Source organism: Crocodylus porosus, unplaced genomic scaffold (assembly GCF_001723895.1).
Source record: "Crocodylus porosus isolate Cpor-Errol unplaced genomic scaffold, CroPor_comp1, whole genome shotgun sequence".
NCBI lineage: Eukaryota > Metazoa > Chordata > Crocodylia > Crocodylidae > Crocodylus > Crocodylus porosus.
Window position 1 is genome coordinate 19276821 of NW_017728912.1, and position 21821 is coordinate 19298641.

The following is a 21821-nucleotide window of genomic DNA, read 5'->3' on the forward strand; positions in this document are numbered from 1 at the left end:
ATTGACACTCAGTACCACAGATGATTGAATCCAATGGAAAAATTCTTTCACCCAGAGTAATTCCATTAAGCATAATTCTGGTCTCATCTTTATCTAACACCACTATCCAGTACACATAAAGAAGAGGAGGAGTCATATAGAGAACATTTTTACTGTATTTGTTAAGACCTCTGTGCCAAGATCCCATAATAAAAGATATGCGTCTTCTTTAGCTGAAATTTTCAAACTTGAGGGTCAAAATTTGGTAGCCTAAATGCACATTTAAGCACCTAAATGAAAGATACTGAGCATTTACACCTCTTATTAATTTTGAATGGAGCTGGGACAGCTCAGTATCTCTAGAAATTAGGCTGCTTTTATTTGTAGGCCTGAAATGGGGATTTAGAGGCCTAACATTAAAAACACAGGATTTATAAATGTTGGTTTGAATCTATACATCAGAACCTCAAGGACAATATTACAGTTGGGTTTTACTTATAATGAATATATGGTTCCATAAACATGGTTGTCTGCTGTCTGTTTAAATTTCATTGTCTTGTAGTCAGTGGCACCAAAAAACTGGCCATTCACACGCTCGACAAGCAAACACATTGTTAAAATACATGCTGCTTATGACAGATTTTCACAAACTACCTCACGCACAAAAATGCCTCTGAACAAAGCACTAGAATTTTCAAATAGCACTTGCCCATGTCAGAATTTGCATCCTGTATTGATTTTAAACACACCAACACAGCAGAGACTGCTTGATCTTGAGGTTTTGGTTTTGGGACAATCTAGATCTAGAATAAAGTACAGGTTCTAAACCCTTACAGGTCACAGGTATTGCGATCTTAAGGTTTGTTCTGTGTTTCAAATTACTGCCACCTAAATGACCTCCCACAATATTGGAGGGAGAGAAACCTTGCAGAATACAAGAATTACAAAATAATTGGATTCATTTCTGATTTTTCCCTCTTTCTTACAGGAGATACAATATTCATTATTCTTAGAAAACAGAAGCTCATCTTCCTACACTGGTACCACCATATTACCGTGCTGCTTTATTCTTGGTACTCTTATAAGGACATGGTGGCTGGCGGTGGCTGGTTCATGACAATGAACTATGGCGTGCACGCAGTCATGTACTCTTACTACGCCTTGCGGGCTGCTGGCTTCAGAGTTTCACGCAAGATTGCCATGTTCATCACCTTATCGCAGATCACTCAGATGTTGATTGGCTGTGTAGTTAATTACCTGGTCTTCTCCTGGATGCAACAGGGCCAGTGTCATTCCCATGTTCAGAACATCATCTGGTCTTCTCTCATGTACCTCAGCTATTTTGTGCTATTCTGCCATTTCTTCTTTGAGGCCTACATTGGCAAAACCAGGAAAGCAAGGAAGGCTGACTAGTGATAGAAACAAGATGGAAGCCATAGCTCAGGGTCATCAAGAAAAACAAAAGTAAAAAAAAAAATGGCACAAGGAAACACATGTACGGTGCAGCTAAAACTCAGCAGCTTAGGGAAGGTTAGCTTGGTTTAACCCAGTAAGTTCATGATCCTATCATGGTGAGGACTCACTGAATTTTACCCCTTCTCAAAGGACTGCTGATGAAAGACATCTTCTTTCTTGTACCTGTCTGCTCTCAAAAAAAAGAAAAAAGAAATAAATAGAAGCAAGGGAGAATAACATTGTGAAAAACACATTAAATAAGCATTGTGTTTCCCAAGGATGGACGAGGAGACTTTTATTAAAAATGAGTTATTTCTATATCCTTTCTAATCTTTTTCAGTATTAAACTTGAACAAAACAAAGCAGAGAGGAGACAAATAGGTTTTGTCTATGATACCAGTAATGTTGCAAAATTAATAACTTTTTACTAAGGGGTTGGCATCTTTAGCCAAAATGTGAAAATTGAAAGGATATATTGAATGTCTGTTATGGAAAGTGGGTGAACACTATTGAAGCAGCGAATGGAAATGCTGAGGTATGATTTCTCCACTGTGTACTGTGCAGGACATGCAGATCTGGTACACAAAAATCAACCCTTTCAGCAGGCAGAGAGGAGCAGTACTTTTACAAGATTTCAATATCATGAGATGCACTGCTGCAGTACTCAGTGCATTTTTCAAGTGCATTTTTGATCAAAGGAAAGTAATTTCCACAGCAGAATTAGACCTAGAGGGTTAAATCAATCGAGCTTTGTTAAATGACCTGAGGTTAATAACAGAGAAATGTACAGGGCCTAGAAAAAGAGAACTCCCTAATCTGCTTTTTAAAATTATCTGAAATTATGCAGTAGTAGAACTGTGAGTGAAGTAAATTAGAAAAGATGAGAAAACCCAAAGAATTAGGGAGAGCTGAAATCTCTATATAAATTACACAGCGCATATGTCATATTTCTGTGAATTTCAGAAGGAATATCTGCAACCATCATAGTGTTCTGCAGGACTGTATGTGACATTGGGTAACACTGTGCTTCTGCATTTGCTTTATGAGCAGTGCAAAGATGTTTAAAGTGCCCTCCTCTGGTCACGTGGAGATACTACAACAAAAACATACTTGGAATTTGGGGATTTTTTAGATTTGTGTAGAAAAATCAGTCTAAATGGCATAATTTTGCTGCAACAGCTTAACTCTAATGTCCAGAGAGAATTATCCTTAATTAAAGAGATCTGTAGAATCTGTACTGTAGCATCCTACTGACCACTTCAGAAGATATCTGATTCTCAAGTTAGCTACAGTTATGAGAAACAAAGTATTTCACTCTGAACCGCAGAGAGTTAGTTGATAAGAGCCATACACTTTCAGAGAAAAGTAGATTGCATTATCTGTAATATTTCAGTCTTTACAAAGCCAAATAAAATGTGTAAAAGTTCCTTGTATTTCAAAAAAGCAAGTATGTAAACTTGATGTTAAATGTGTTAAATGTAGTATTCTAAATTGTATCAGTTAGATAGTTTAACTAAGCAATTAGAAGACCTAGATCAACAGAATAGGGGCTGCTGTGCTGCATAGGATATACACACAACCTATAACTACACCCATATACACGTTATGTGAGTTGTCAACAAAATTTAAAAAAAAAGCCCATTGGCAGAGAATCACATTTTCTGGCTTACGCAAAAGATTGTCATTACCTTTCTTGCTTTAATTTGAGATTGTGCAGTACAAAGGGGGTTTCTTATTATTATTTTAGCTTTAATTGTGCTGTCATTCATGAAACGGAGCTGCTTGAGTATCCTGTTAGAGATGACAAGGGCTTTCCATGTCTAATCATATACAAAAGAAAAAAAATAAAGTTACATTCCACATTAACATGAATGGTCTCAAAAAGAATCAAAAAGCCCGCGTGGGCTGAATCACAACTGTAACAGGCAGGAAAAACATTTGGGGTATTTAAGTTATTGATGTTCTGGCATTATTTTATGGGACACAAAACAAACAGCAAAATGTACTATTAAATTATAGAACTGCTATATAAATGGAAATATTAGACAAACCCCCCAGTTACATGTGTGACCCATTTATTTTACAGCTTTGGGAGCAGAGAAGTATAATGTGCAATAAGACTCTTTTTCCTGCTTAATTTTGCCCTATTTAAAGGCAGCAATAACTGAAGTAAACTAATTAAAAATGCAGAAGGAAAAATTACAGTTGAATAAAATCAGAACAGAAGCATCAGTAAACAGCCCACCATTGTGCCATTGCCAGTTCTGTGTCTCTTTTTGCAGGGACTGAAATGAACAAAAAGGAGATGAAAGTGATCCACACTTGTCTTGAAATTAAGAGTGAACATTGGCCTCACAGATGTCAATGGGAGGTTTGCCATTGACTTGAGTGGGGCAGGATTTCACCCAATATCTGCTCAGTGGGGAAAACAGTATTCATTTTCAGTTATTTGAAGCTTTATGTTTATTATTTAAATACCCAACAAATATTACAAATAAACTGGGATTCCCATAGGTAGATAAAGATTTTTTAGACTGAGCTTGAGGGTGCAACTTAAGGATGAAACATTAGTTTTTTTAACAAGCAGTATTTCCAAACAACTTACAGTATTTTACATATCATGTTTTTATTTGTCAAGATAGAAACAAATTAATACAGCACTTAAATATGTAGGGCCAGATTGCAGTACTCTGATACTAGATGCAATTCTGGGAGCTTTGGCATTGACCTCAGTGGAACCAGAATTCCACCATTGAATAGTACCTTGCTCCTCTAGGAAATTCCCACTGAGTTCTACCATTTGCATGGAAAATCATTCTAAATGCAGTAATTTTCCTGCAACAGCTTAATTTAGGAGTTCTGTTCACCTATGGAGGTCAATGGGAATACTTGAGCAGTAGAGGAGTTTTCACGTAAGTCTACTCAGATTAAAAAAATTGTGTGAATAAGGGATTGCAAAATGAGAAACGTGAGATTTTTGGTAGCAAATCAGAGAAAATGGACTATAATACTGAAATGAAAACTGCAGTTTACTTTTTCAGCTGGCACACCAGAGACTTATTTATTTCTGTCCTATTATACTGCTGTAGTAGACCATAAGATTTTACTGGTGACGTTTTTACTATAGTCGATTCTGATAAATGAATTTAAAGGAATAAAATCACCCATGTTACATTTTTATTTAATAAATATGCATACTTTAGATTCAGAGACCCCACCAACTATACAGCATCAAAGTTAAACATATTGAGATCGGGTTAGTCCTGGCATGTAAAGCCACCTTACTTCAGGTACTTAACATTTAAGTTAGGCCCTAAAATGCCATTAGCTTTATAAATCCATGTGGGTTTTCTTTGTGTCTGTAGTTTCAGAATTTGAAGTGCATGTCATCTTCTTTTGTTCACTGCCATGAAGGCCAGAAACTTACTTTTAAAAAGTATGGAGAAATTCTGCTGTGTTCATGTGACTTAAAGAGTTCAGACTTTAAGAAAAACACCAAATACTATGGGACCTGCAATAAAATCACGAGAGATGATAAAATTGTTTATTGGATTAATTTGGCTTATTAAAGTCAAGGAAGTTACAGTTTACTGGGGCAACATTCTCCATGTACATGTCCTCAAAACAAGTTAGTATGAAAACTTATAGTGCATTTAACTACTCTGCAGCAACTGCCAGTGTATGAATACACCCTGTAAATATCAGACAGCTTCCCTCTCCATGAAAGTGGGATAAACCAGTTTATATTAGCTATGGATTAACAGTGTGTACACAGGCATTTGCCATAAAGTAGGTATTGCTTGCTAAATTCACTACCTTGCTTTATTCATAATAACATACCAATAGCATAGCATACCCATAATCTGCCTCACACAGGTATGAATCCAGGATAATTTTGCTGCAATGATTTCAATTCATACTCATGCAGCTAAGAGCAAAGTTCTGGCTCAACATCTCTACTGCTTAGTGACTATTTAAAGAAAAGATTTTCACTTGATTAATAAAATGTCAAAAAGTAGGGTCATTCTGAAGGCTCCTAAGTTTTACCTTTGAGGAAATAACCCATGCTTACCAATGTTCATAAATCACAGTCACAAATGATACGTGTCTGATTTCTCTTGGTGCACATAAGAGTGACTGGATGCAAAGAAGGATCACTCACAGGCTGCCTACCAGTAAAATGTCACAGTGAACTAACAAAGTATCTAGGTTACGTGATAAAGACACAACTGTGCAAATGAAATAACGGCAATGAGTAAACACCATAGAAAAATCATATTATTACACTTCACAGTAAAAACAAGGGAAATTATCTCATTTTCCAGGAGTTAGTATTTCCTGGTAAAACCTGTTTACATGCCAATAAGCTTTTACATCTAGCATCCTAAAAAAAAAAAAAAGCTGACTTTTAAATTTTGAACTTTTCCAGATAGACATATAACGAAGGGAGGTTGTATCTTACAATTCCCACTATCATGACTAGTGAAATCATGCTTCCAGCCTTTGGTTGTACAGTTAATCACACAGCTGTTTCCCTGCTTGTAATCAAGTGTATGAGAGTTTCAGAATTGTTCTGTGATTATATTTATAAAGAAATAGTTTGACAGATTGTGACCTTGAAGACTTGATTTCAGTATGCTCCTTCACTCTCATAAAGTAAACTCTTAATGAACCCGTTGAGTTTGAATTAACAAATACGGGAGTGAGCCAAATTTATCCGGTATTCAGATAACTGGATTTATGTAACAGAGCACATACCTAAATGATGACGATGATGAAAAAAATCAGCCTCTGTGAGCAAGTGCCAGATACAGTATGTTAGTGCAATATAATATATCAAAACCAATCAGTTATTTGTTTTCTATCCCGTTTTTCAAACCCAGTTATAAAAGTATATGTTTACATGAACATTTAAATAAGTATGCTTCATGTTCATTATTAATAAGATAGCTCTGATGGAGAAAATTTTTTAATGGATGATGAACCCTTTCTTTAGCATAATCTGTACCTCAGACATTCAGGGCCTGATCCAGTGCCTACTGAAGTCAGTAGAAACAAGTTCATTGACTTCACTGGCTTTCATTTCAGCCATTAGAGTCTACTTCTACAATGTCATGAAAGACCTAAATTCTGTTGTATTTATTGTGCAATGAACTTGCTTTATACTCCCAGGCCCTGAAAATAGTCCTTAGCCACGTTACCCTGAGACACACCCGTGCAATCTTTGAAAGGAAAAATCTTCAGTATTTTTCTATACTTTAAATTCAATTAATGTACATAAAAACAACATATATTACAAGGCTCTAATCCTGTAGCCATTCCCGTGCCCATCCAGGACTCCACTGAAGTCAACGAAGGCACAGACACTGAGGTTTCTGCCCATATGGGACCAACTGCAGGATCAGTTCCTTGCTAATCGCGTTTTTCTATGGGAGCCAAAACCATGTGTAGGATTCAAGAAAACCAGCTACCCAAACTAGATTAGATCAGTTTTGGAGACCTTTCCTGGAACATCAATCTAGCTCAATGGAATGCTGCTTTTTCCTAGTAGGCGATGTGATTTAGACCCTCCTTCCTTTTGGATATGAAACAGCATTCCCCTGACATGATAGCATTCCTGAAAAGTCTCGCTTTTTCCTAGTCTTGGACAGTTTCAAATTAGTCCATCTGCTGAAAAACACAACACTGACTGACTCACCACATGCTTTAGGCTTCTTGGAGTCTTAAAATGCAAGTTAGATTTCTATTCAGATAAAATTAAATATGTGTACAAAAACTAGGAGAGACTAGAATGAGATATATCTTTATTTTACCATTTTAAAATGGCTATTTCACTACATAAAAGGAACTTTTTATTTTTATTTTTTTTGGTATATTGATATTGAAAATAAAATTTTAACTTTTGGTTCAAAATAAAACATATTTCTGTGGGTTTTTTTTCCTTTATACACATAATTATCTCTTAGGTGTAATAATTTGCTATATCATGTGTGGTTTTGAGGAGATAAAGGCAATTCTCTGCCCATCAGACTGTAATATTCCTACTGTATATCTCACCTCATACCACACTTCTACCATCATTTTATATATCTATTCATGAACGCATACAGGACCACTGTGTCTCTATTCATGTATGTGCAGGTATGTGTTTGTGTGATCTTTTTCAATGTATTAATAAATTTAATTATTTTCTAGTTAGGACCCTTTTTTGAAGTTATTATCTTTTTATTGGAACTTTAGAAAAACTGTTACCGTGTTCAGGTTGCTCTGACTGACAAGGGGAGTGGGGAGGGATGCCTGGATAGCATCAGTCACTTGAGGAACTCAAGAGACCTTTGCTATCAAACAATCACAGTAGCTTCTCCATAGCATTTATCAGTGGGATGTCTCTCCTTTCTATATATAGCTCTTCCAATTTCCATTTGCCCCAAAAATTCTTGAACCATCTTCCTTAGCCATCAATTTGCACAACAGCTTCCCAGGTCCCTGTAGGCCATTCTCCATGTTATTCCTTTGACCTTTACACATTCCTTTTCTTCAGACTGGAACTGCTAGCCCACAGCTACTGTTCCTCACAGCAGCTACATTTGAAACTACATTTCCCATTTTAAGTGTTCCTTTGAACCAAATATCAAATGAAGTGTTTTATGTATGCCTCTACATTTGCCGTCTACAGTAAATCAATAAACACCAGTACCAAACTTGCTCTATTCTTCCTATAACAAGAAAGTATTACTTTATTGGAATAGAATCATACTGGGCTCTTGTATAGTGGTTCTCATCCCCAACCATCAAAACACTTGACAAAGGAAGATAAGTATTATCACCCCCATTTCACAGAAGGGGAACACGGCCCAAAGCAGTGAAATGACATATGTCTGTGGTCACACAGCAAGTCCATGACAGAGGCAGGAACAGAGCCCAGAACGTGTTCTCTGATTCTGACAGTGTTGTTCGGGGGTTAGGTATGGTCTGTCAAGATGCAGTCTGCGATGCCACGTCCCTAATGAGCTTGTTACTCCAAGAAGGAGACCACAGGCCTCAATTCTTATGATCAAAAACTCAGCCAGGTTTATTGTCCACAAACAAACCTAGGCACTAACATTTGTGACCAGCTGATAAACAGTGCTAGCCAGGTCATTTGCAGGCATAGTACAGGCATGAATATAATAGCCCTTAAGCCCAGACAAAGTATTCAGGGTTCCCAGGCCATTTTTTTTACACCACTCAAAACAACCTTGTGTTTATAATAGGGGCGGGCAATTATTTTAGCTGGACAGACACTTAACACATTTGGTGAGCTGTTGAGGACTACATACATAAAATTAATGACAAAGATATCATTTTCACAAATTACAGATAAAGAACAAATCATTTGCTAAAAATCACACCTCTACTTTAAAATATTTTAATTTTATTTCAAAAAATAAATTTTGACCTGATTTCTTTTGGGGGGTTTTTGAGTAGTGCATATACAGGCAATTGCATAATAGCTCAAAACAGTCTTACTCTTGTGTATTGAAGATTGGGTTAAAGAAAAACAAAGAAATTCAGTGGGAAGAATGAAGCTTCTGATGTGCATTAACCAGAGAATCAAAGGGCATTTATACACATACATTTGCCTGCTCTGACGTGCCGGAGATCCAGTGCATCAAAGCAGACTCAATTAATTGAGTCTGCTCCGCATGCAAGCTGACATGCCCGGCACTGTGTTGCATGTATAAATGGCAAAATGCGCACCAGTGCTGAGAACGTAGCAGTGTGCTTTTGAACTCACACACCTTCAATGTGTTTTAGTTCAAGGCACACCACCGCCATTTTCTCAGCACGATGCACATTTCACTGTTTATACAAATGCTGTGCCTGACACTACAACATAAATAAGTGTACAAATGCCCGAAGTCAGCCACATCTCCTTTGTTGCAATGCGGACCACTGCTGCAAAGTGGTCATCAGTCAAAGATCTATGTTTTGATTTACTCAAATTTCACCATAGAAAATGTTTGCTCACATGTATGTTGAGTCAAACAGCACAAGTATCTTCTGAGCCATGATCTTTGGAAAGTTCTATTCATTGAGACAGGTGTAAAACCTAGGAAGTGGCACTGATTTAAATTGTTCCACAAGCAATGAATTACATTGCAAGTCAATAAGCTCTTAGTTGGAGGTCACATGGAGCATTGTTAACATCAAATGTGGAAGGTGAGGAGACCAAAAACAGGTCATTTTCTATCATTCAACAAATCCTTGAATTGGTGAGAAAATTCAGTATGCAAGTTGCGCAGTGATGATGTGTATTTTTTCACATTTTGATCACAAACAGTAGTCTACTGCAACATAGGAAAATGGGTGAGCTCTTTATTTCCTATCTGATGGGAGAAAAGGAGTAACTTCCAAAGTGAAAAGAGAGAGAGACAGAGAGAGAAGAAAGTAATCAGGAACAATCAGCATGAATTCAGCAAAGGCAAGTCATACCTGACCAATCTGATTGCCTTCTATAAGAAGACTGGCTCTGTAGATGGGGGGAAAGCAGCGGTCATGATATATATTGATGTTAGTAAGGCTTTTGATACAATCTCCCACAGCATTCTTGCAAGCAAGATAAGGAAGTATGGGTTAGATGAATGGACTGTAAGGTGGATAGACGGCTGGCTGGATCATCGGGCTCAACAGGTAATGTTCAACAGCTTGAGGTCTAGTTCACAGCCAGTCTCAAGTCAAGTGTCCCAGGGGACAGTCCTGGGGCCATTTTTGTTCAATATTTTCATTAACAATCTGGAAGGTGGGATGCACCCTAAGCAAGTTCGTGGATGACACCAACCTGGGGGGGGTAATGGGTACACTGGAGGGCAAGGCTAGGATTCAGAGTGACCTTGACAAATTACATGGCTGGATCAAAAGAAATCTCATGAAATTCAATAAGGGCAAATGCAGAGTCCTGCCCTTGGTATAGAACAATCCCGTGCACCACTACAGGCTTGGGACCAACTAGCTAAACAGCAGGTCTGCAGAAAAGGGCCTGAGGGTTACAGTGGACAATAAGCTGAATATGAGTCAACAGTGTGCCCTTGTTTCCAAGGAGGTTAACAGCATACTGGACTGCATTAGTAGGAATGTTGCCAGAAGATTAAGGGAAATTATTATTCCCTCTATTCTGTATTAGCAAGGCCAAATCTGGAATACTGTGTTCAGTGTTGGGTCCCCTGCAACACATATGGTTAGGGGGCTGGGGCACATGATTTCTGAGGAGAGGCTGAGAGAACTGGATTTATTTAGTTTGCAGAAGAGAAGACTGAGCAGGGAATTGATAGCATCCTTTAACTACCTGAAGGGGGATTCCAAAGAGGATGGAGCTAAACCATTCTCAGTGGTGACAGATGACAGAAAAAGGAGCAATGATCTCAAGTTGAAGCAAGGAAAGTTTAGGTTGTATATTAGGAAAAGCATTCTCACTAGGAGGGTAGTGAAGCACTGGAAAGCATTACCTAGAGCAGTCATCTCCAAAGTGGGGTGCACACACCCCAGGGGGTGCACAAGACAATCCATTGGGGTGCAGGAAGAAAATATTAGAACTTCTATTTATATTTATATAAATATACATATATTGGGGGGGTGTGCTCAAACATCTTTTACTGATAGGAGTGCGCGATCAAAAAAGTTTGGAAACCACTGACCTAGAGAGTTGGTGAAATCTCCATCCTTGGAGATTTTCAAGGCTCGACAAAGGCCTTCCTGGATTGATCTAGCTGGGGGTGGTCTTGCTTTGAGCAGAGGGTTGGATTAAATGACCTTCTGAGGTCCCTTCCAACCCTAATTTTCTATGATTCACTATAAATGACTTGACACTAAAATGCAATTCATGAGTAAGAAGCCCCTTCCCTTAGTCTGTAATTCAATCTGTTCATGTGGCCAATGATATCAACAGCAAATGTAAAATCAGAGAGCCAATCCACATCATTCGGCTGTTGGAAATCTTAATCGTTTTTTTTCATGTTCAGAAAGAAGCCAATCTCAGCTTTCAGTTCCCATGCAGTTTTCAAAATGTTTCCGAAACTAAGCCATCTTATGTTGGTATGATACAGAACATCTGTGTGAGCAGATTCAGATTCCTCAAACAGAATTACAAATTGCCTGTGGTTTAATCCTCTCACTCAAATGTAGTTGACCACTTGCATAACTGTGTCCAATACAGTACTTAGTTTTAGACCACTTGGGGACCTCTTGATGAATAATGCAATGTAGAAAAATAATTGTCTGTTTTGGATTTGTTTCTTCAACTTGGTCTTGAATTATTTTCAGCAATCTAGCATGTTTGCCTCTCAGATTTGGACTTCCTTCAGTGGTCACATTAGCCAATTTTTTCCATTCCACTCCTAATTTTGACAAACTTTGATTTACTGCCTCCAAAATAAGAGAAATGTTTTGCCTGCCTTTTCAACTGCAGGTCCAGTTTCTCAGAGATACCCTCAGCATGTCTCACAATAGTTCACACTGACAAGCAAATGTTCTCGAGCTGTTTTTTCTTGTCTGGGCACAAAATTGTAGCAGAGTCAACCATACATTCTTTTGTAAATTCTCTTTCAGACAATGGTTTACTGTTCTTGGTGATTTTGTGTGGAATCAAGTAGCTTGTTCGCATAATTCCATCCTGTGCCACTGAAAGTTTTGTGAAAAAAACTTTGCTTTTTCTGCATTTTTGAGCAACCATCTCCACAGCTTTCTTTGTTTTTTCTTTGGCAGACAAGTTCTTATATTTAGATTCGTGATTTCTCTTAAAATCCTGGTTCAAATTGTATTTCTTGAACACTGCCACACTTTCTTTGAAAATTAAGCACACATCTTTTCCATTTACTTTGGTGGAAAAAAAAAATTAGAAGCCCATTCTCTGTTAAATATTTGGCATTCAGTGTCTATCTTCCACTTCTTTGATGAGGTCATTTCCAACTTGGGCTCTGGACATTCAAGGAAGCCTCCCTGCAACTGCCCTTGGCACCACTATGGACACGAATGACTGGTGCCTCCTGTGACTGGGGGGGCACCGTGGCAGTGAGCGACAGCAGTGGGGAAGGGGAGTGGCAGGCAGCAGCTACATCGGCAGTGAGGGACGGTGACAACCACCCACAGAAGCTGGCAGCAGCTTTGGCAGCAGCCAATCTCGGGGGGGACATGTACCCCCCCATGCATTGCCTATGACCATGGGTTTCTTAGCCACAGGTAGGTGGGGCACCTCTGGCCCAACCCAGACAGGGGCACTGGGACCCAAGCACAGCTCATCCAGGGCCTGCTGCAATGAGCTGGGTGGGCAGGTAGAGTTACTTCCACCCAGCATGCCCTGCAGCACCAGCAGAGGCCAGAACCGGAGCCACTAGGGCCCAAATTTGGCTTGCCAAGGTCCTATCCACATTGTGCTGGCTAGGCGGGTGGGTAGATGGGGCAGCTTCTATCCAGCATCCCCCACAGTGCCAGCAGAGTCCAGATTGGCAGGCTGGATATGACCCGTGGGTATTTTTGTTTACAGACTACCCATCCTAGTTCTCATCAATTAATAAAATGGCCTTAGGGGAGGTCATCCACATCCTACTTCTCATCAGTTAGTATAACCTTCACCCCAAATACAGACATCTGTGGTCAGATCACTCTAATCTTTGGTTTGGGGTTCTATACTGGTCTCATCAATTCACCCTCTATCTGTTGATCTTGAAAACTCCCCTAAAACTAATGAACTACTTCCCCAGCATTTCTGTGCTGCCCATATGTGGTATGTTTAGTTTTGTTCTAGTAAGCTTATGGTCATACCATTAGCAGCGCCTCTGTATGATTTATATATGCACTAATTAATGGCTGTATCAGTGTGATCTATGGAATAATCCACACGCCAGCAAGGCTTACAACTCCATGCATTTCAGACATTTAAACACCTAAAATAGCGTCATGACATTTGATCATGGTACTCCAGGATTACTGGAGCTGCTGATGAGCCCTGATATGTGGGGGGTTACGGTCCTTCCCTCCACAGTGGCAGCACCCCCTGGTGCTAGCAGGGGGGTGCTGCCTCAGATCAGAGGCAGCACCCAGTCTGATCCAACTTTTGCCCAAGCCCAAGCTGGGGTAGGCCCCGGTCCACCACCAGCCTGCCTGGGTGGCCCTAGGGGCACCGCTGCTGTGGACAGAAGGACTGGGTCCCCCTGCAGCTCAAAAGCTACTCAGCCCACTGGCAGCTCATCCCCCTCCCCTGGATGTGGAAGAGGTGGGCAGGCTCTGTGAAAAAAAAAAAGGATCAGAGCCTTTGCCGCTTTTGCTTTTAGCAAGCAACTGCTGAAGGCAGCGAGGGGCCCGATCCTTTTTTTTCTGCAGATCCTACCCATGGCTGGCGGGCAAGCTGCCAATGGGCTGAGTGGCTCCTGAGCTGGGGGGGCCCTGGTCCTTCCATTCACAGTGGTGGTACCCCCCAGGCCAGGCTGCCAGCAGGTGGGCTCAGGGCAGAGTTTGAACAGGCCAGGTGCTACCTCCAAGCTGGGGCAACATCTGGCCTGCTACCCACCCGCTGGGGTGGCGCCAGGGGCTGCCTCCACCACAGAGGGAAGGATCGGGATCCCCCATGGCTCAGGGACTGGTCAGCCCACCAGCAGCTTGCCCCATGACTGCAGAAGAGGCAGACAGGCTTCACAGAAAAAAAAAAAAAGGATCAGGCTCCCTCATCATAACAGTAACAAAAGCCCCTAACTTGAAACAGTGGGTTTTTAATCAGCACAATTGATTAAAATTGTGTCCCCATTTCAGTTTAGGGGACTAAACCCCCATCATGTATACAGGTGCCCATAGTGACCAAATGAATCAAGAACAGGAGAGACTCAGATATCCTCTCTTTTCCTTTTCAATGGATACTGACCTGAGTATCCAACTTCTTGTATAGAAAAGGAATACCTTACTTAATTCTAAGTGTATGTCTGTGCAATAAATGGGAGCTTATGTAGATATAACAGAGCTAGGTTTAATCTGTTTCAATAAGGTACTGTTATCAGTGTGTCTGAGTGGTATGATATACTACGCAAGCTCACCTGTGACCCTGACTACAAATTCAGCAGCTGAAGCTCACAGTGCCATGGTTTCAGTGGTATCCGTAATGCTACTTCTGGTGTGTCTAAATAGGCTGCAGTCACACATTCAGCTGCATGTGTAGATATACCATTAAACTCATATTAAACAGTCATTACCTTAGGAACTGCGAAGTATTTGCAGACCATTTCATTCACAGCTGCTCTGTATTGCCATCTGTCTTCTCCACTGTGTGCAAAACCATGTGATGAGTACATTTATAGAGCATGTTATCTTCAGCTGTTAACTACCATTGTGTACATCTTAAAGCACTGGATTCTGGTGATTTTACTGAGAATAAAATTAAGTCTTATTTAACACTGTCACTGTGTTCCCAGACATGTTCTGCACAGAATTCTTTACAGTCTACCAATATCACATGCATACCAATTTAGCATAGAATTAATTATTGATTAATAAACATCTGTGTTGCAGTGGCACCCGGAGCTCACCTAAGGTAAGAATTGGCTGTGCTCTGAATATATGAACAGTATTTGGTTTGTCCATTACCCACTCCAAAGAATTGTATTTTTTTTTAATGTAAGCTTTTGAGGGGGTTTCCTTTTGTTAACAGTATTAAAAGAGTTATATTTATCTTTCAAATATATCACTCTATGGAATATGTTTTTTGAATATTCGAGAAAGAAAAGCAGTATGTCAACATGAGCTGAAATATAGGTCTGCATTTAAGTATTCTATTAATTCATTGCAAGGTACTCCCCCCTCCCCCCATACCCCATAAAACTGCAAAAAAAGTTTATAAGACAGTTGGCAAATATGGTTCATATTTATCAAAATGCACTGAAATGATTCAACACACCATAAAATTAATAAGAATCTGTGATCTGTTAAATTTCCTGAATTTCACTGGGCACCATTAATAACTATTTATGCATCTGTGTATGTTTCCTTTTTCTAATAAGCTATATTGCTGTGTAAATGCTATATCTGGTTAAAAGTTAATCTGAGCTAGCCTTTGTAAAGAAGCCCAGTACATAACTGTGTTGAGAATGGAATTTTGTTTTCAGAGGATATAATTATTTAATAATAGATATCTTCATCCAAAAGTACTTTGTAAGGGATTGGCCATCTTGCTTATGGTAAGTAATGTAAAATGAAAAAAATTTGAGACTCAGTTCAAGATGTTTATCCCACTTAAGGAAGGAAATTTGGTCTTAGTAATAATGCAGAGCAGTTATATATTTTTTTAATAAATAAATGAAGGTTAATAGCAGTGGTATCCTCTGGTTGAAGGCTTTTCTTTAATAACTGGCCATGTCCAGTTCTACTTAGCATAATTTCGGTGAGCCACATCCTCCAGTCCAGCTGAGATTTTCTCAGAGCAAAATCAAAGAGTTTAAGGACCTGATTCAGCAAAGAATTTACACATGACTGATTTGGGGCCTGCTGCTCATCCAAAGTCTTATGGAACAAATGGGAAGACTTCAACTGACATCAGATAAGCACCTCAAGCACATGAGGATATCCCATTGACTTGGCATCAAACATATGAGATCTCAAGGTCTCAAAAATATTCTAGGAGCTTTAGACTACTTGGGATTTCCCTTCTCAGGGGCTGGATGCCCTGAATTTACAGCTGCATTGTACCAGCAATGCTGTGCAAAACAACTAGACAGAAAGTCATGATCTAGCCCAGGGGCAGGCAATTATTTTGGGTGGAGGGCCGCTTACTGAGTTTTAGCAAGCCGTTGAGGGACACGTGGGTAGCCCCACCCCTTGACAGGTGCCCGGGCCCCTGGTCACCTTGACCTTTGCCACCAGAAGTCCCTCCCCTGGCCACCAGAAATACTCCTTTCAGCAAGGGGTTTTGCCATCTCAGAAACAGAAAAATACCAAATTATATTCTAAAAAGTGAACATCGAAATCATCCATTAATTTGATTTCAAAAAATATTTTTGCCCTGGTTTACATGCATTTGTGTTGTGTACATAGAGGTGATTGCACAATAACTTAAAATTAAGTCTTTCATTTGCATATTGTGGGGGGTGCATATGGGTGTGCATGTGGGTATGTGGGGTATGGGTGGGTATGTAGTTTGTGAGGGGCTGTATGTGGGGGGAGGGTGTATGAGGTGTGTAAGAGGGTGTGGGGATCTGCATGTATGGCAGTGCGAGAATAGGTGCATTTGTATGGTGGTGTGTGTGTGTGGGACTCACCCTACAAACACACACACGTACTCTGCCCCTGCCTGTACACACACACACACACACACACACACACACACACAAACTGCCCCAGCTACACATGTACACACACACTGCCCCTGTCTGCATGCACACACACTGCCCTTGCCTGCATGCACACACACTCCACCCCTGCCTGCGTGCATGCACACACACCCATACCATCATGGCACTGTGCTCCCCAGTCTGAACATGCAGCCAGGAGCTACATGGTGCTGGAGCAGGGCAGGGTGGGGCCAAGAAGCAAGGAAATGGCTGGGGGTGGGCAGGGCTGGGTTCCTGCTTCTGGCTCCCCCTGGGTCCTACCACCCCTGGCTCCTGGAATCTTTGACAGGCAGCCAGGAGCAGATAAATATTTTCTAAATTTTTAGGGGTCCCACAGGCTGGAAAGAATGGCCTGGTGGGCCGAATCTGGCCCATGGGCCATATTTTGCCTACCCCTGTTATATGGTCTTGATACAACAGCCAACACAAACACTTAAAAACTTACTATACTATTAATAGAGATTGAGTCAATGGAAAATATTCAGCCCAAGGCATTTCCTGGCAAATTGTAATTATAACTCTTAAAATGAGGGTGTGTGTGAAAAATACCATATTTTCTTGCATATATCCCACCTATGGATATCACACACATCCTGGTTTTTTTAGAAGGAACCATGAAGGGGGAAAAAAATCTCAGGTAAGTATCTGAGTAGCAGCAGCTACGGAGCTGAGCCTGCTCCTCAGCTTACTGTCAGCCACATGCACCAAAATAGGGCCCATGTGCTGATCCAGGACTCTGGGCCTAGGACTGCACACAGTAGGCCTGAGGCCATGTAGCAGACCCAATCCAGCTCAGCAGTTCTGGGGCCATGTGGTAGGTATGATCCATCATGGAAGATGCAGCCCAAGAACATGCCACTGCATGGGCCCAGGCTCAGTGCCCAAGTCTGACCCAGCATGTGGCCTCAGAGCGAGCACACAGTCCCAGATTTGGCATGCCAGGTTTGACTGAGTATGTGCCTCTGGAGTTGGACCTGGCCCACCAGGTCTGAGGCTGGGTGCTGAGTCAGATTCAGCATGCTGGCTCTGGCCTCAGACCAACCCTATACACTATCCCAATCTTGTATGAAGATTGGGAAGGGGATGGAGACTCCTCATGGGTCCAGAAATTTGGTGGTGGGGAATGGCAGGTGTTAACTGCCATGACTCTCAGAGCTGTGGCAGTTAATGCTGCCACCATTCTACCCAACCCCTGACAAATTTCCAGACCCCTTTTTCTTGCATATAATGTGCACCCCAATTTTCCCAGCTGGTTTTGGGGGGAAAGGTGTGGGCTACATGTGAGAAAATACAGTTTTAACTAAGAACCATGAAAAGTTGAGAGTTGGGTAAATAGTAGGGCTGTGAGAAGCTTCAGGCACTGATCTGATTAGGCAGAGAGTCGGCCTGATTCAGCAGCCATATCTCCAAGTCTGAATCAAATCAGGAGACCCTTTAATCTCTCCAAATTAAATCGGAACCCTCTGAATTGATTCGGAAAGAGTCTATGATTTGTACGTAGACACAGCTTTAAATGTTTTTTCTACATACCTCAAGGTACCAGGCAACTTGTGAATGCTGAGGTGCTGGGGCGGGTGGAGCATCCCATGGGAGCACAGGGGGGGCTTCAGCACACTCAGCAGTGGACCCAGAAGTGGATCAGAAGCACTTCTGGTCCACTTCTGGATCCACTGGGGAGCATGCAGGGGACTCCCCCTCCCCCCCCAGCTCAGCAACTGGTGCCTCCTGGGTCTGGGGGAGTACCTGGGGTCCCCCCATGGCCTATTGCTGAGCTGGGGGGTGCTGGGGGGGTCCCCCACATGCTCAGTGGCAGACCTGGAAATGGACCAGAAGTACTTCTAGTCCCCTTATGCATCTGCCACCGAGCATGCGGGGGACCCCTTGCTCCTGTGGGGTGCTCCATCCACCCCGCTATCTCAGTGTTCATGAGCCATACCTGGTACCTTGAGGGATGTAGAAAAAACATTTAAAACTGTGTCTGTGACCAAATTGCTGATTCTCCAAATCAGCATCAAATCTACAGATTCGGATTCGGCTGAATTGAATCAGGACAGGGATATGAATCAACTAATTGAATCACTGTCCCCAATTTGGGCCAAATCCAAGTCGAATATGGCCCATTCCGCACACCCCTAGTAAATAAGACTATACAATTTCACCATCTGGTGAAGAGAAAGTTTTGAAATTAACATAAACACAAAAGTTCAATTTTAAGATTCCCTAGTTTTTAACTCAATTTTACCATGGCAACATGAAAATATTTAAAAACAATACATTTCAGGGCAAAGAAAGTACCTTTCTCCAAAGGAAAAAACTGCACTATATAAAGAAGTATTAATAACAACAGATAATTATTTATTGCACGTCAAAATCAATCATTGCATGCACACTTCCTATGAAACAAACAAAAGAAATACAGTGCTCTGAAACTGCACAGAATGAAGGTGAGTATTTTTCTTGTTCCCTAATATCTAACAACCCAACTCACAAAATTCTATAACAATTGCAATTGACTGTACTACTTGTAGCATTATAGACAGGTTTGACTCAATTAGCTCTCTTATTTTATTTAACTGCAGGTAGTCATAATTTCTTAGGATTTTTTATAAAAGTCCTCCCATTTCCCAAACAGATTGAACTATCTCTGCATTTTTGCTCTTTTAAGTTATGAAATACCAGAATATGACATAGGTATAGGATACCATTTCCAGTACTAAGTATCATATTATCAATGACCATTGATTCCATGGTCTGGAAGGTGTTAATTGTGTTCCCAGATCCACTTTGCTTCTGTGGCACTTGAGGGTTCTAATTACGTAATTGCAGAAATAAGACATTAAGTTGGAGTTCCCTGGTTATTTTTTTCTATAAATAATAGTTAACAATAATAATGTGTACTGCTCCTAGCACCTAAGATGCAAAATTTGATGACATAGAATGAGTTGTCTCAAAGCAATACACAATGGTAGGACTGTAGGACATAATGGAAGAGATACAGTCAGGTTCATCATTGTATAGAGCCTTGAAATGTGAGCAGCCTGAACTTGATATAAAAGGAGATTGAGCCTCTGAGGGAGAGTTGTTAATGTGTTTAGTAAGGAAGACTGCTTTGACTGTTGACTACTGAATGGTTTGAAGAAATAACAGAGAAACAGGAGAAAGGGGCTGCAGTATTGGAATTAATAGCAATTTAGTGTCAGGTTTTATAGTCAGCCTATAAGTTTATAGGGAGCAGTGCATATAATGGATGTTACATAAACAGATCAATTGTACATTATGATAGAGTCCCTGGAGTTTTCTGGGAAACAACCAGCATTTCTCAAATATTCACTTGGGCTACTAGTAGTGGAAGAATGTATATGGATTTTCAATAGCAACTCTTAATGCATTCTGGCCTGCATATTGGACTGCATATATTTGTTAATATATAACGAGAACTGTATGTTTTATAGCTACATGTGAGCAGGAGACTGAAGACTAATTCACTAACTTAGGAAATTAAAAAAAAAGAAAAGATTACATTGCTGGAAAAACTGTGAATTAGAACCGCTTACACGAGCACTGACAAAAGAGTTTTGGAATTTTTATATTAGATACAGCTGATTAGTAGTTCAAAACTCCTAAGTTGAGAGAAATACAGAAGCCACAAAAGAAAAACAGACTAACCTTTTCAGCATATGATTTAACTTTTTTATCTTTTTTTAAGCTTTGGTTGCCACCTAGTCTCTAGTTTGTGATCAAATACCTCCCTGACTAGATGAATGAAACATTAAAAAACAGAAAATAGATCTCAAAATGGCTAGGTGACCACTGACGGCCTAGAAGAGCCTATTCCCTCTTGATTCTGATATTGCAACTTTTCTATGCTGGTCTGACCACCCCACAAAATTATAAGCATGAATGCATGAAGATACTTTTATCTCTCTTCTTTGCAGGTGGCTTGGACAAGCTTCAGTCCATTTGCTTGAATTTAAGACTTATGCTTTCTGTTAATGCTTTTGCAAGCCAACAGACAAAAACCATACATTTACAGGATCAGAAGAAATGAAGAACTAGGTCAAGTATACCAACATTAGTTTGAAATCTTTTCTTTATCAAAAAAAATATTCATGAAATACTATTATGCAATTTGTCATCAGCTGTTCTTCAGCAAACAGCTAGGGTATTGTTAGATTCATTCAGTTTCTTTGAGAAGCTCAGATTCCAAAGGCCTACGCAATACTCTCACTCTCTAATTTCTTCCCTTTCATTGTTGAAATATATAATTTTTGACACTTCTCAATTCAATTAAGCTTAATCTTGCTGTTGTTATTGGCTATGTGTATATAAACATCAGCATGTTGCCCTCGGTTTAAGCAACTGTAAAAAAGAATATATTTCTAAATTACCAGAGAGATGAAATATACTGGGTAGAGAAAGATTATTCTGTATTATACCTCTGTATACTGAGGTATCTTATCTCACAGTGGGATAAGCTAGAGCAGGGGTCAGCAACCCCCGGCACGTGTGCCAAACATGGCATGCAAAGATATTTTGCTCAGCACACCACTGCCAGCCTGGGCTCTAGGCAGCTTCTGCCAGCCACAAAGCCTGGGCTGCTCCCAGTAGGCAGCTGGGAGGCTGCAAGCCCTGCTGCAAGCAGACCATGGTTGGCAGCAGCGACCCAGAGCCTGGGTCAGTTGCAGCCAGGAAGCTGCAAACATCTGCTCTGGCATTAGCTCCATACGGGTGGGCGCACGCATTCCTCAGAGCGGACTGTGGGGGAGCGGCCTGAGGCAGTGCAACCCTGGTCTCTTCCCCACTGTCAGTATAGAGCTGATGATTGGGCTTCAGAGCCCGGCACAGCTATTTGTAGCCAGCCTGGGCTTTGGTCAGCTGCAACTGCAAACAGCTGCGCTGGGCTCAACAGCCCTGGCATCAGCTCCATGTTGGCAGCAACTGCATGTGCAGCTCAGAGCAGACAGTGGGAGGACTGTGCCGCCTCAGGCCCTATCCTCACCGTTCGCTCCAAGGCATGTGTGTATCCACCAGTATGGAGCTGAT

At 40.7% G+C, this 21821-nt stretch overlaps 1 protein-coding gene across 3 annotated transcripts in view; it reads left to right on the forward strand.

Moving 5' to 3' along the window:
- The window catches only part of ELOVL6 (ELOVL fatty acid elongase 6), a 135721-nt gene extending 128093 nt beyond the window's left edge, over positions 1 to 7628 (forward strand). For all 3 annotated transcript variants that reach the window (XM_019534100.1, XM_019534102.1, XM_019534103.1), the window contains one exon: positions 968 to 7628. In XM_019534100.1, coding sequence (XP_019389645.1) covers positions 968 to 1392 — 425 coding nt within the window. In that variant the 3' untranslated portion in view covers positions 1393 to 7628. The remainder of the gene's footprint in view (positions 1 to 967) is intronic.
- Positions 7629 to 21821: the final 14193 nt, after the last annotated feature.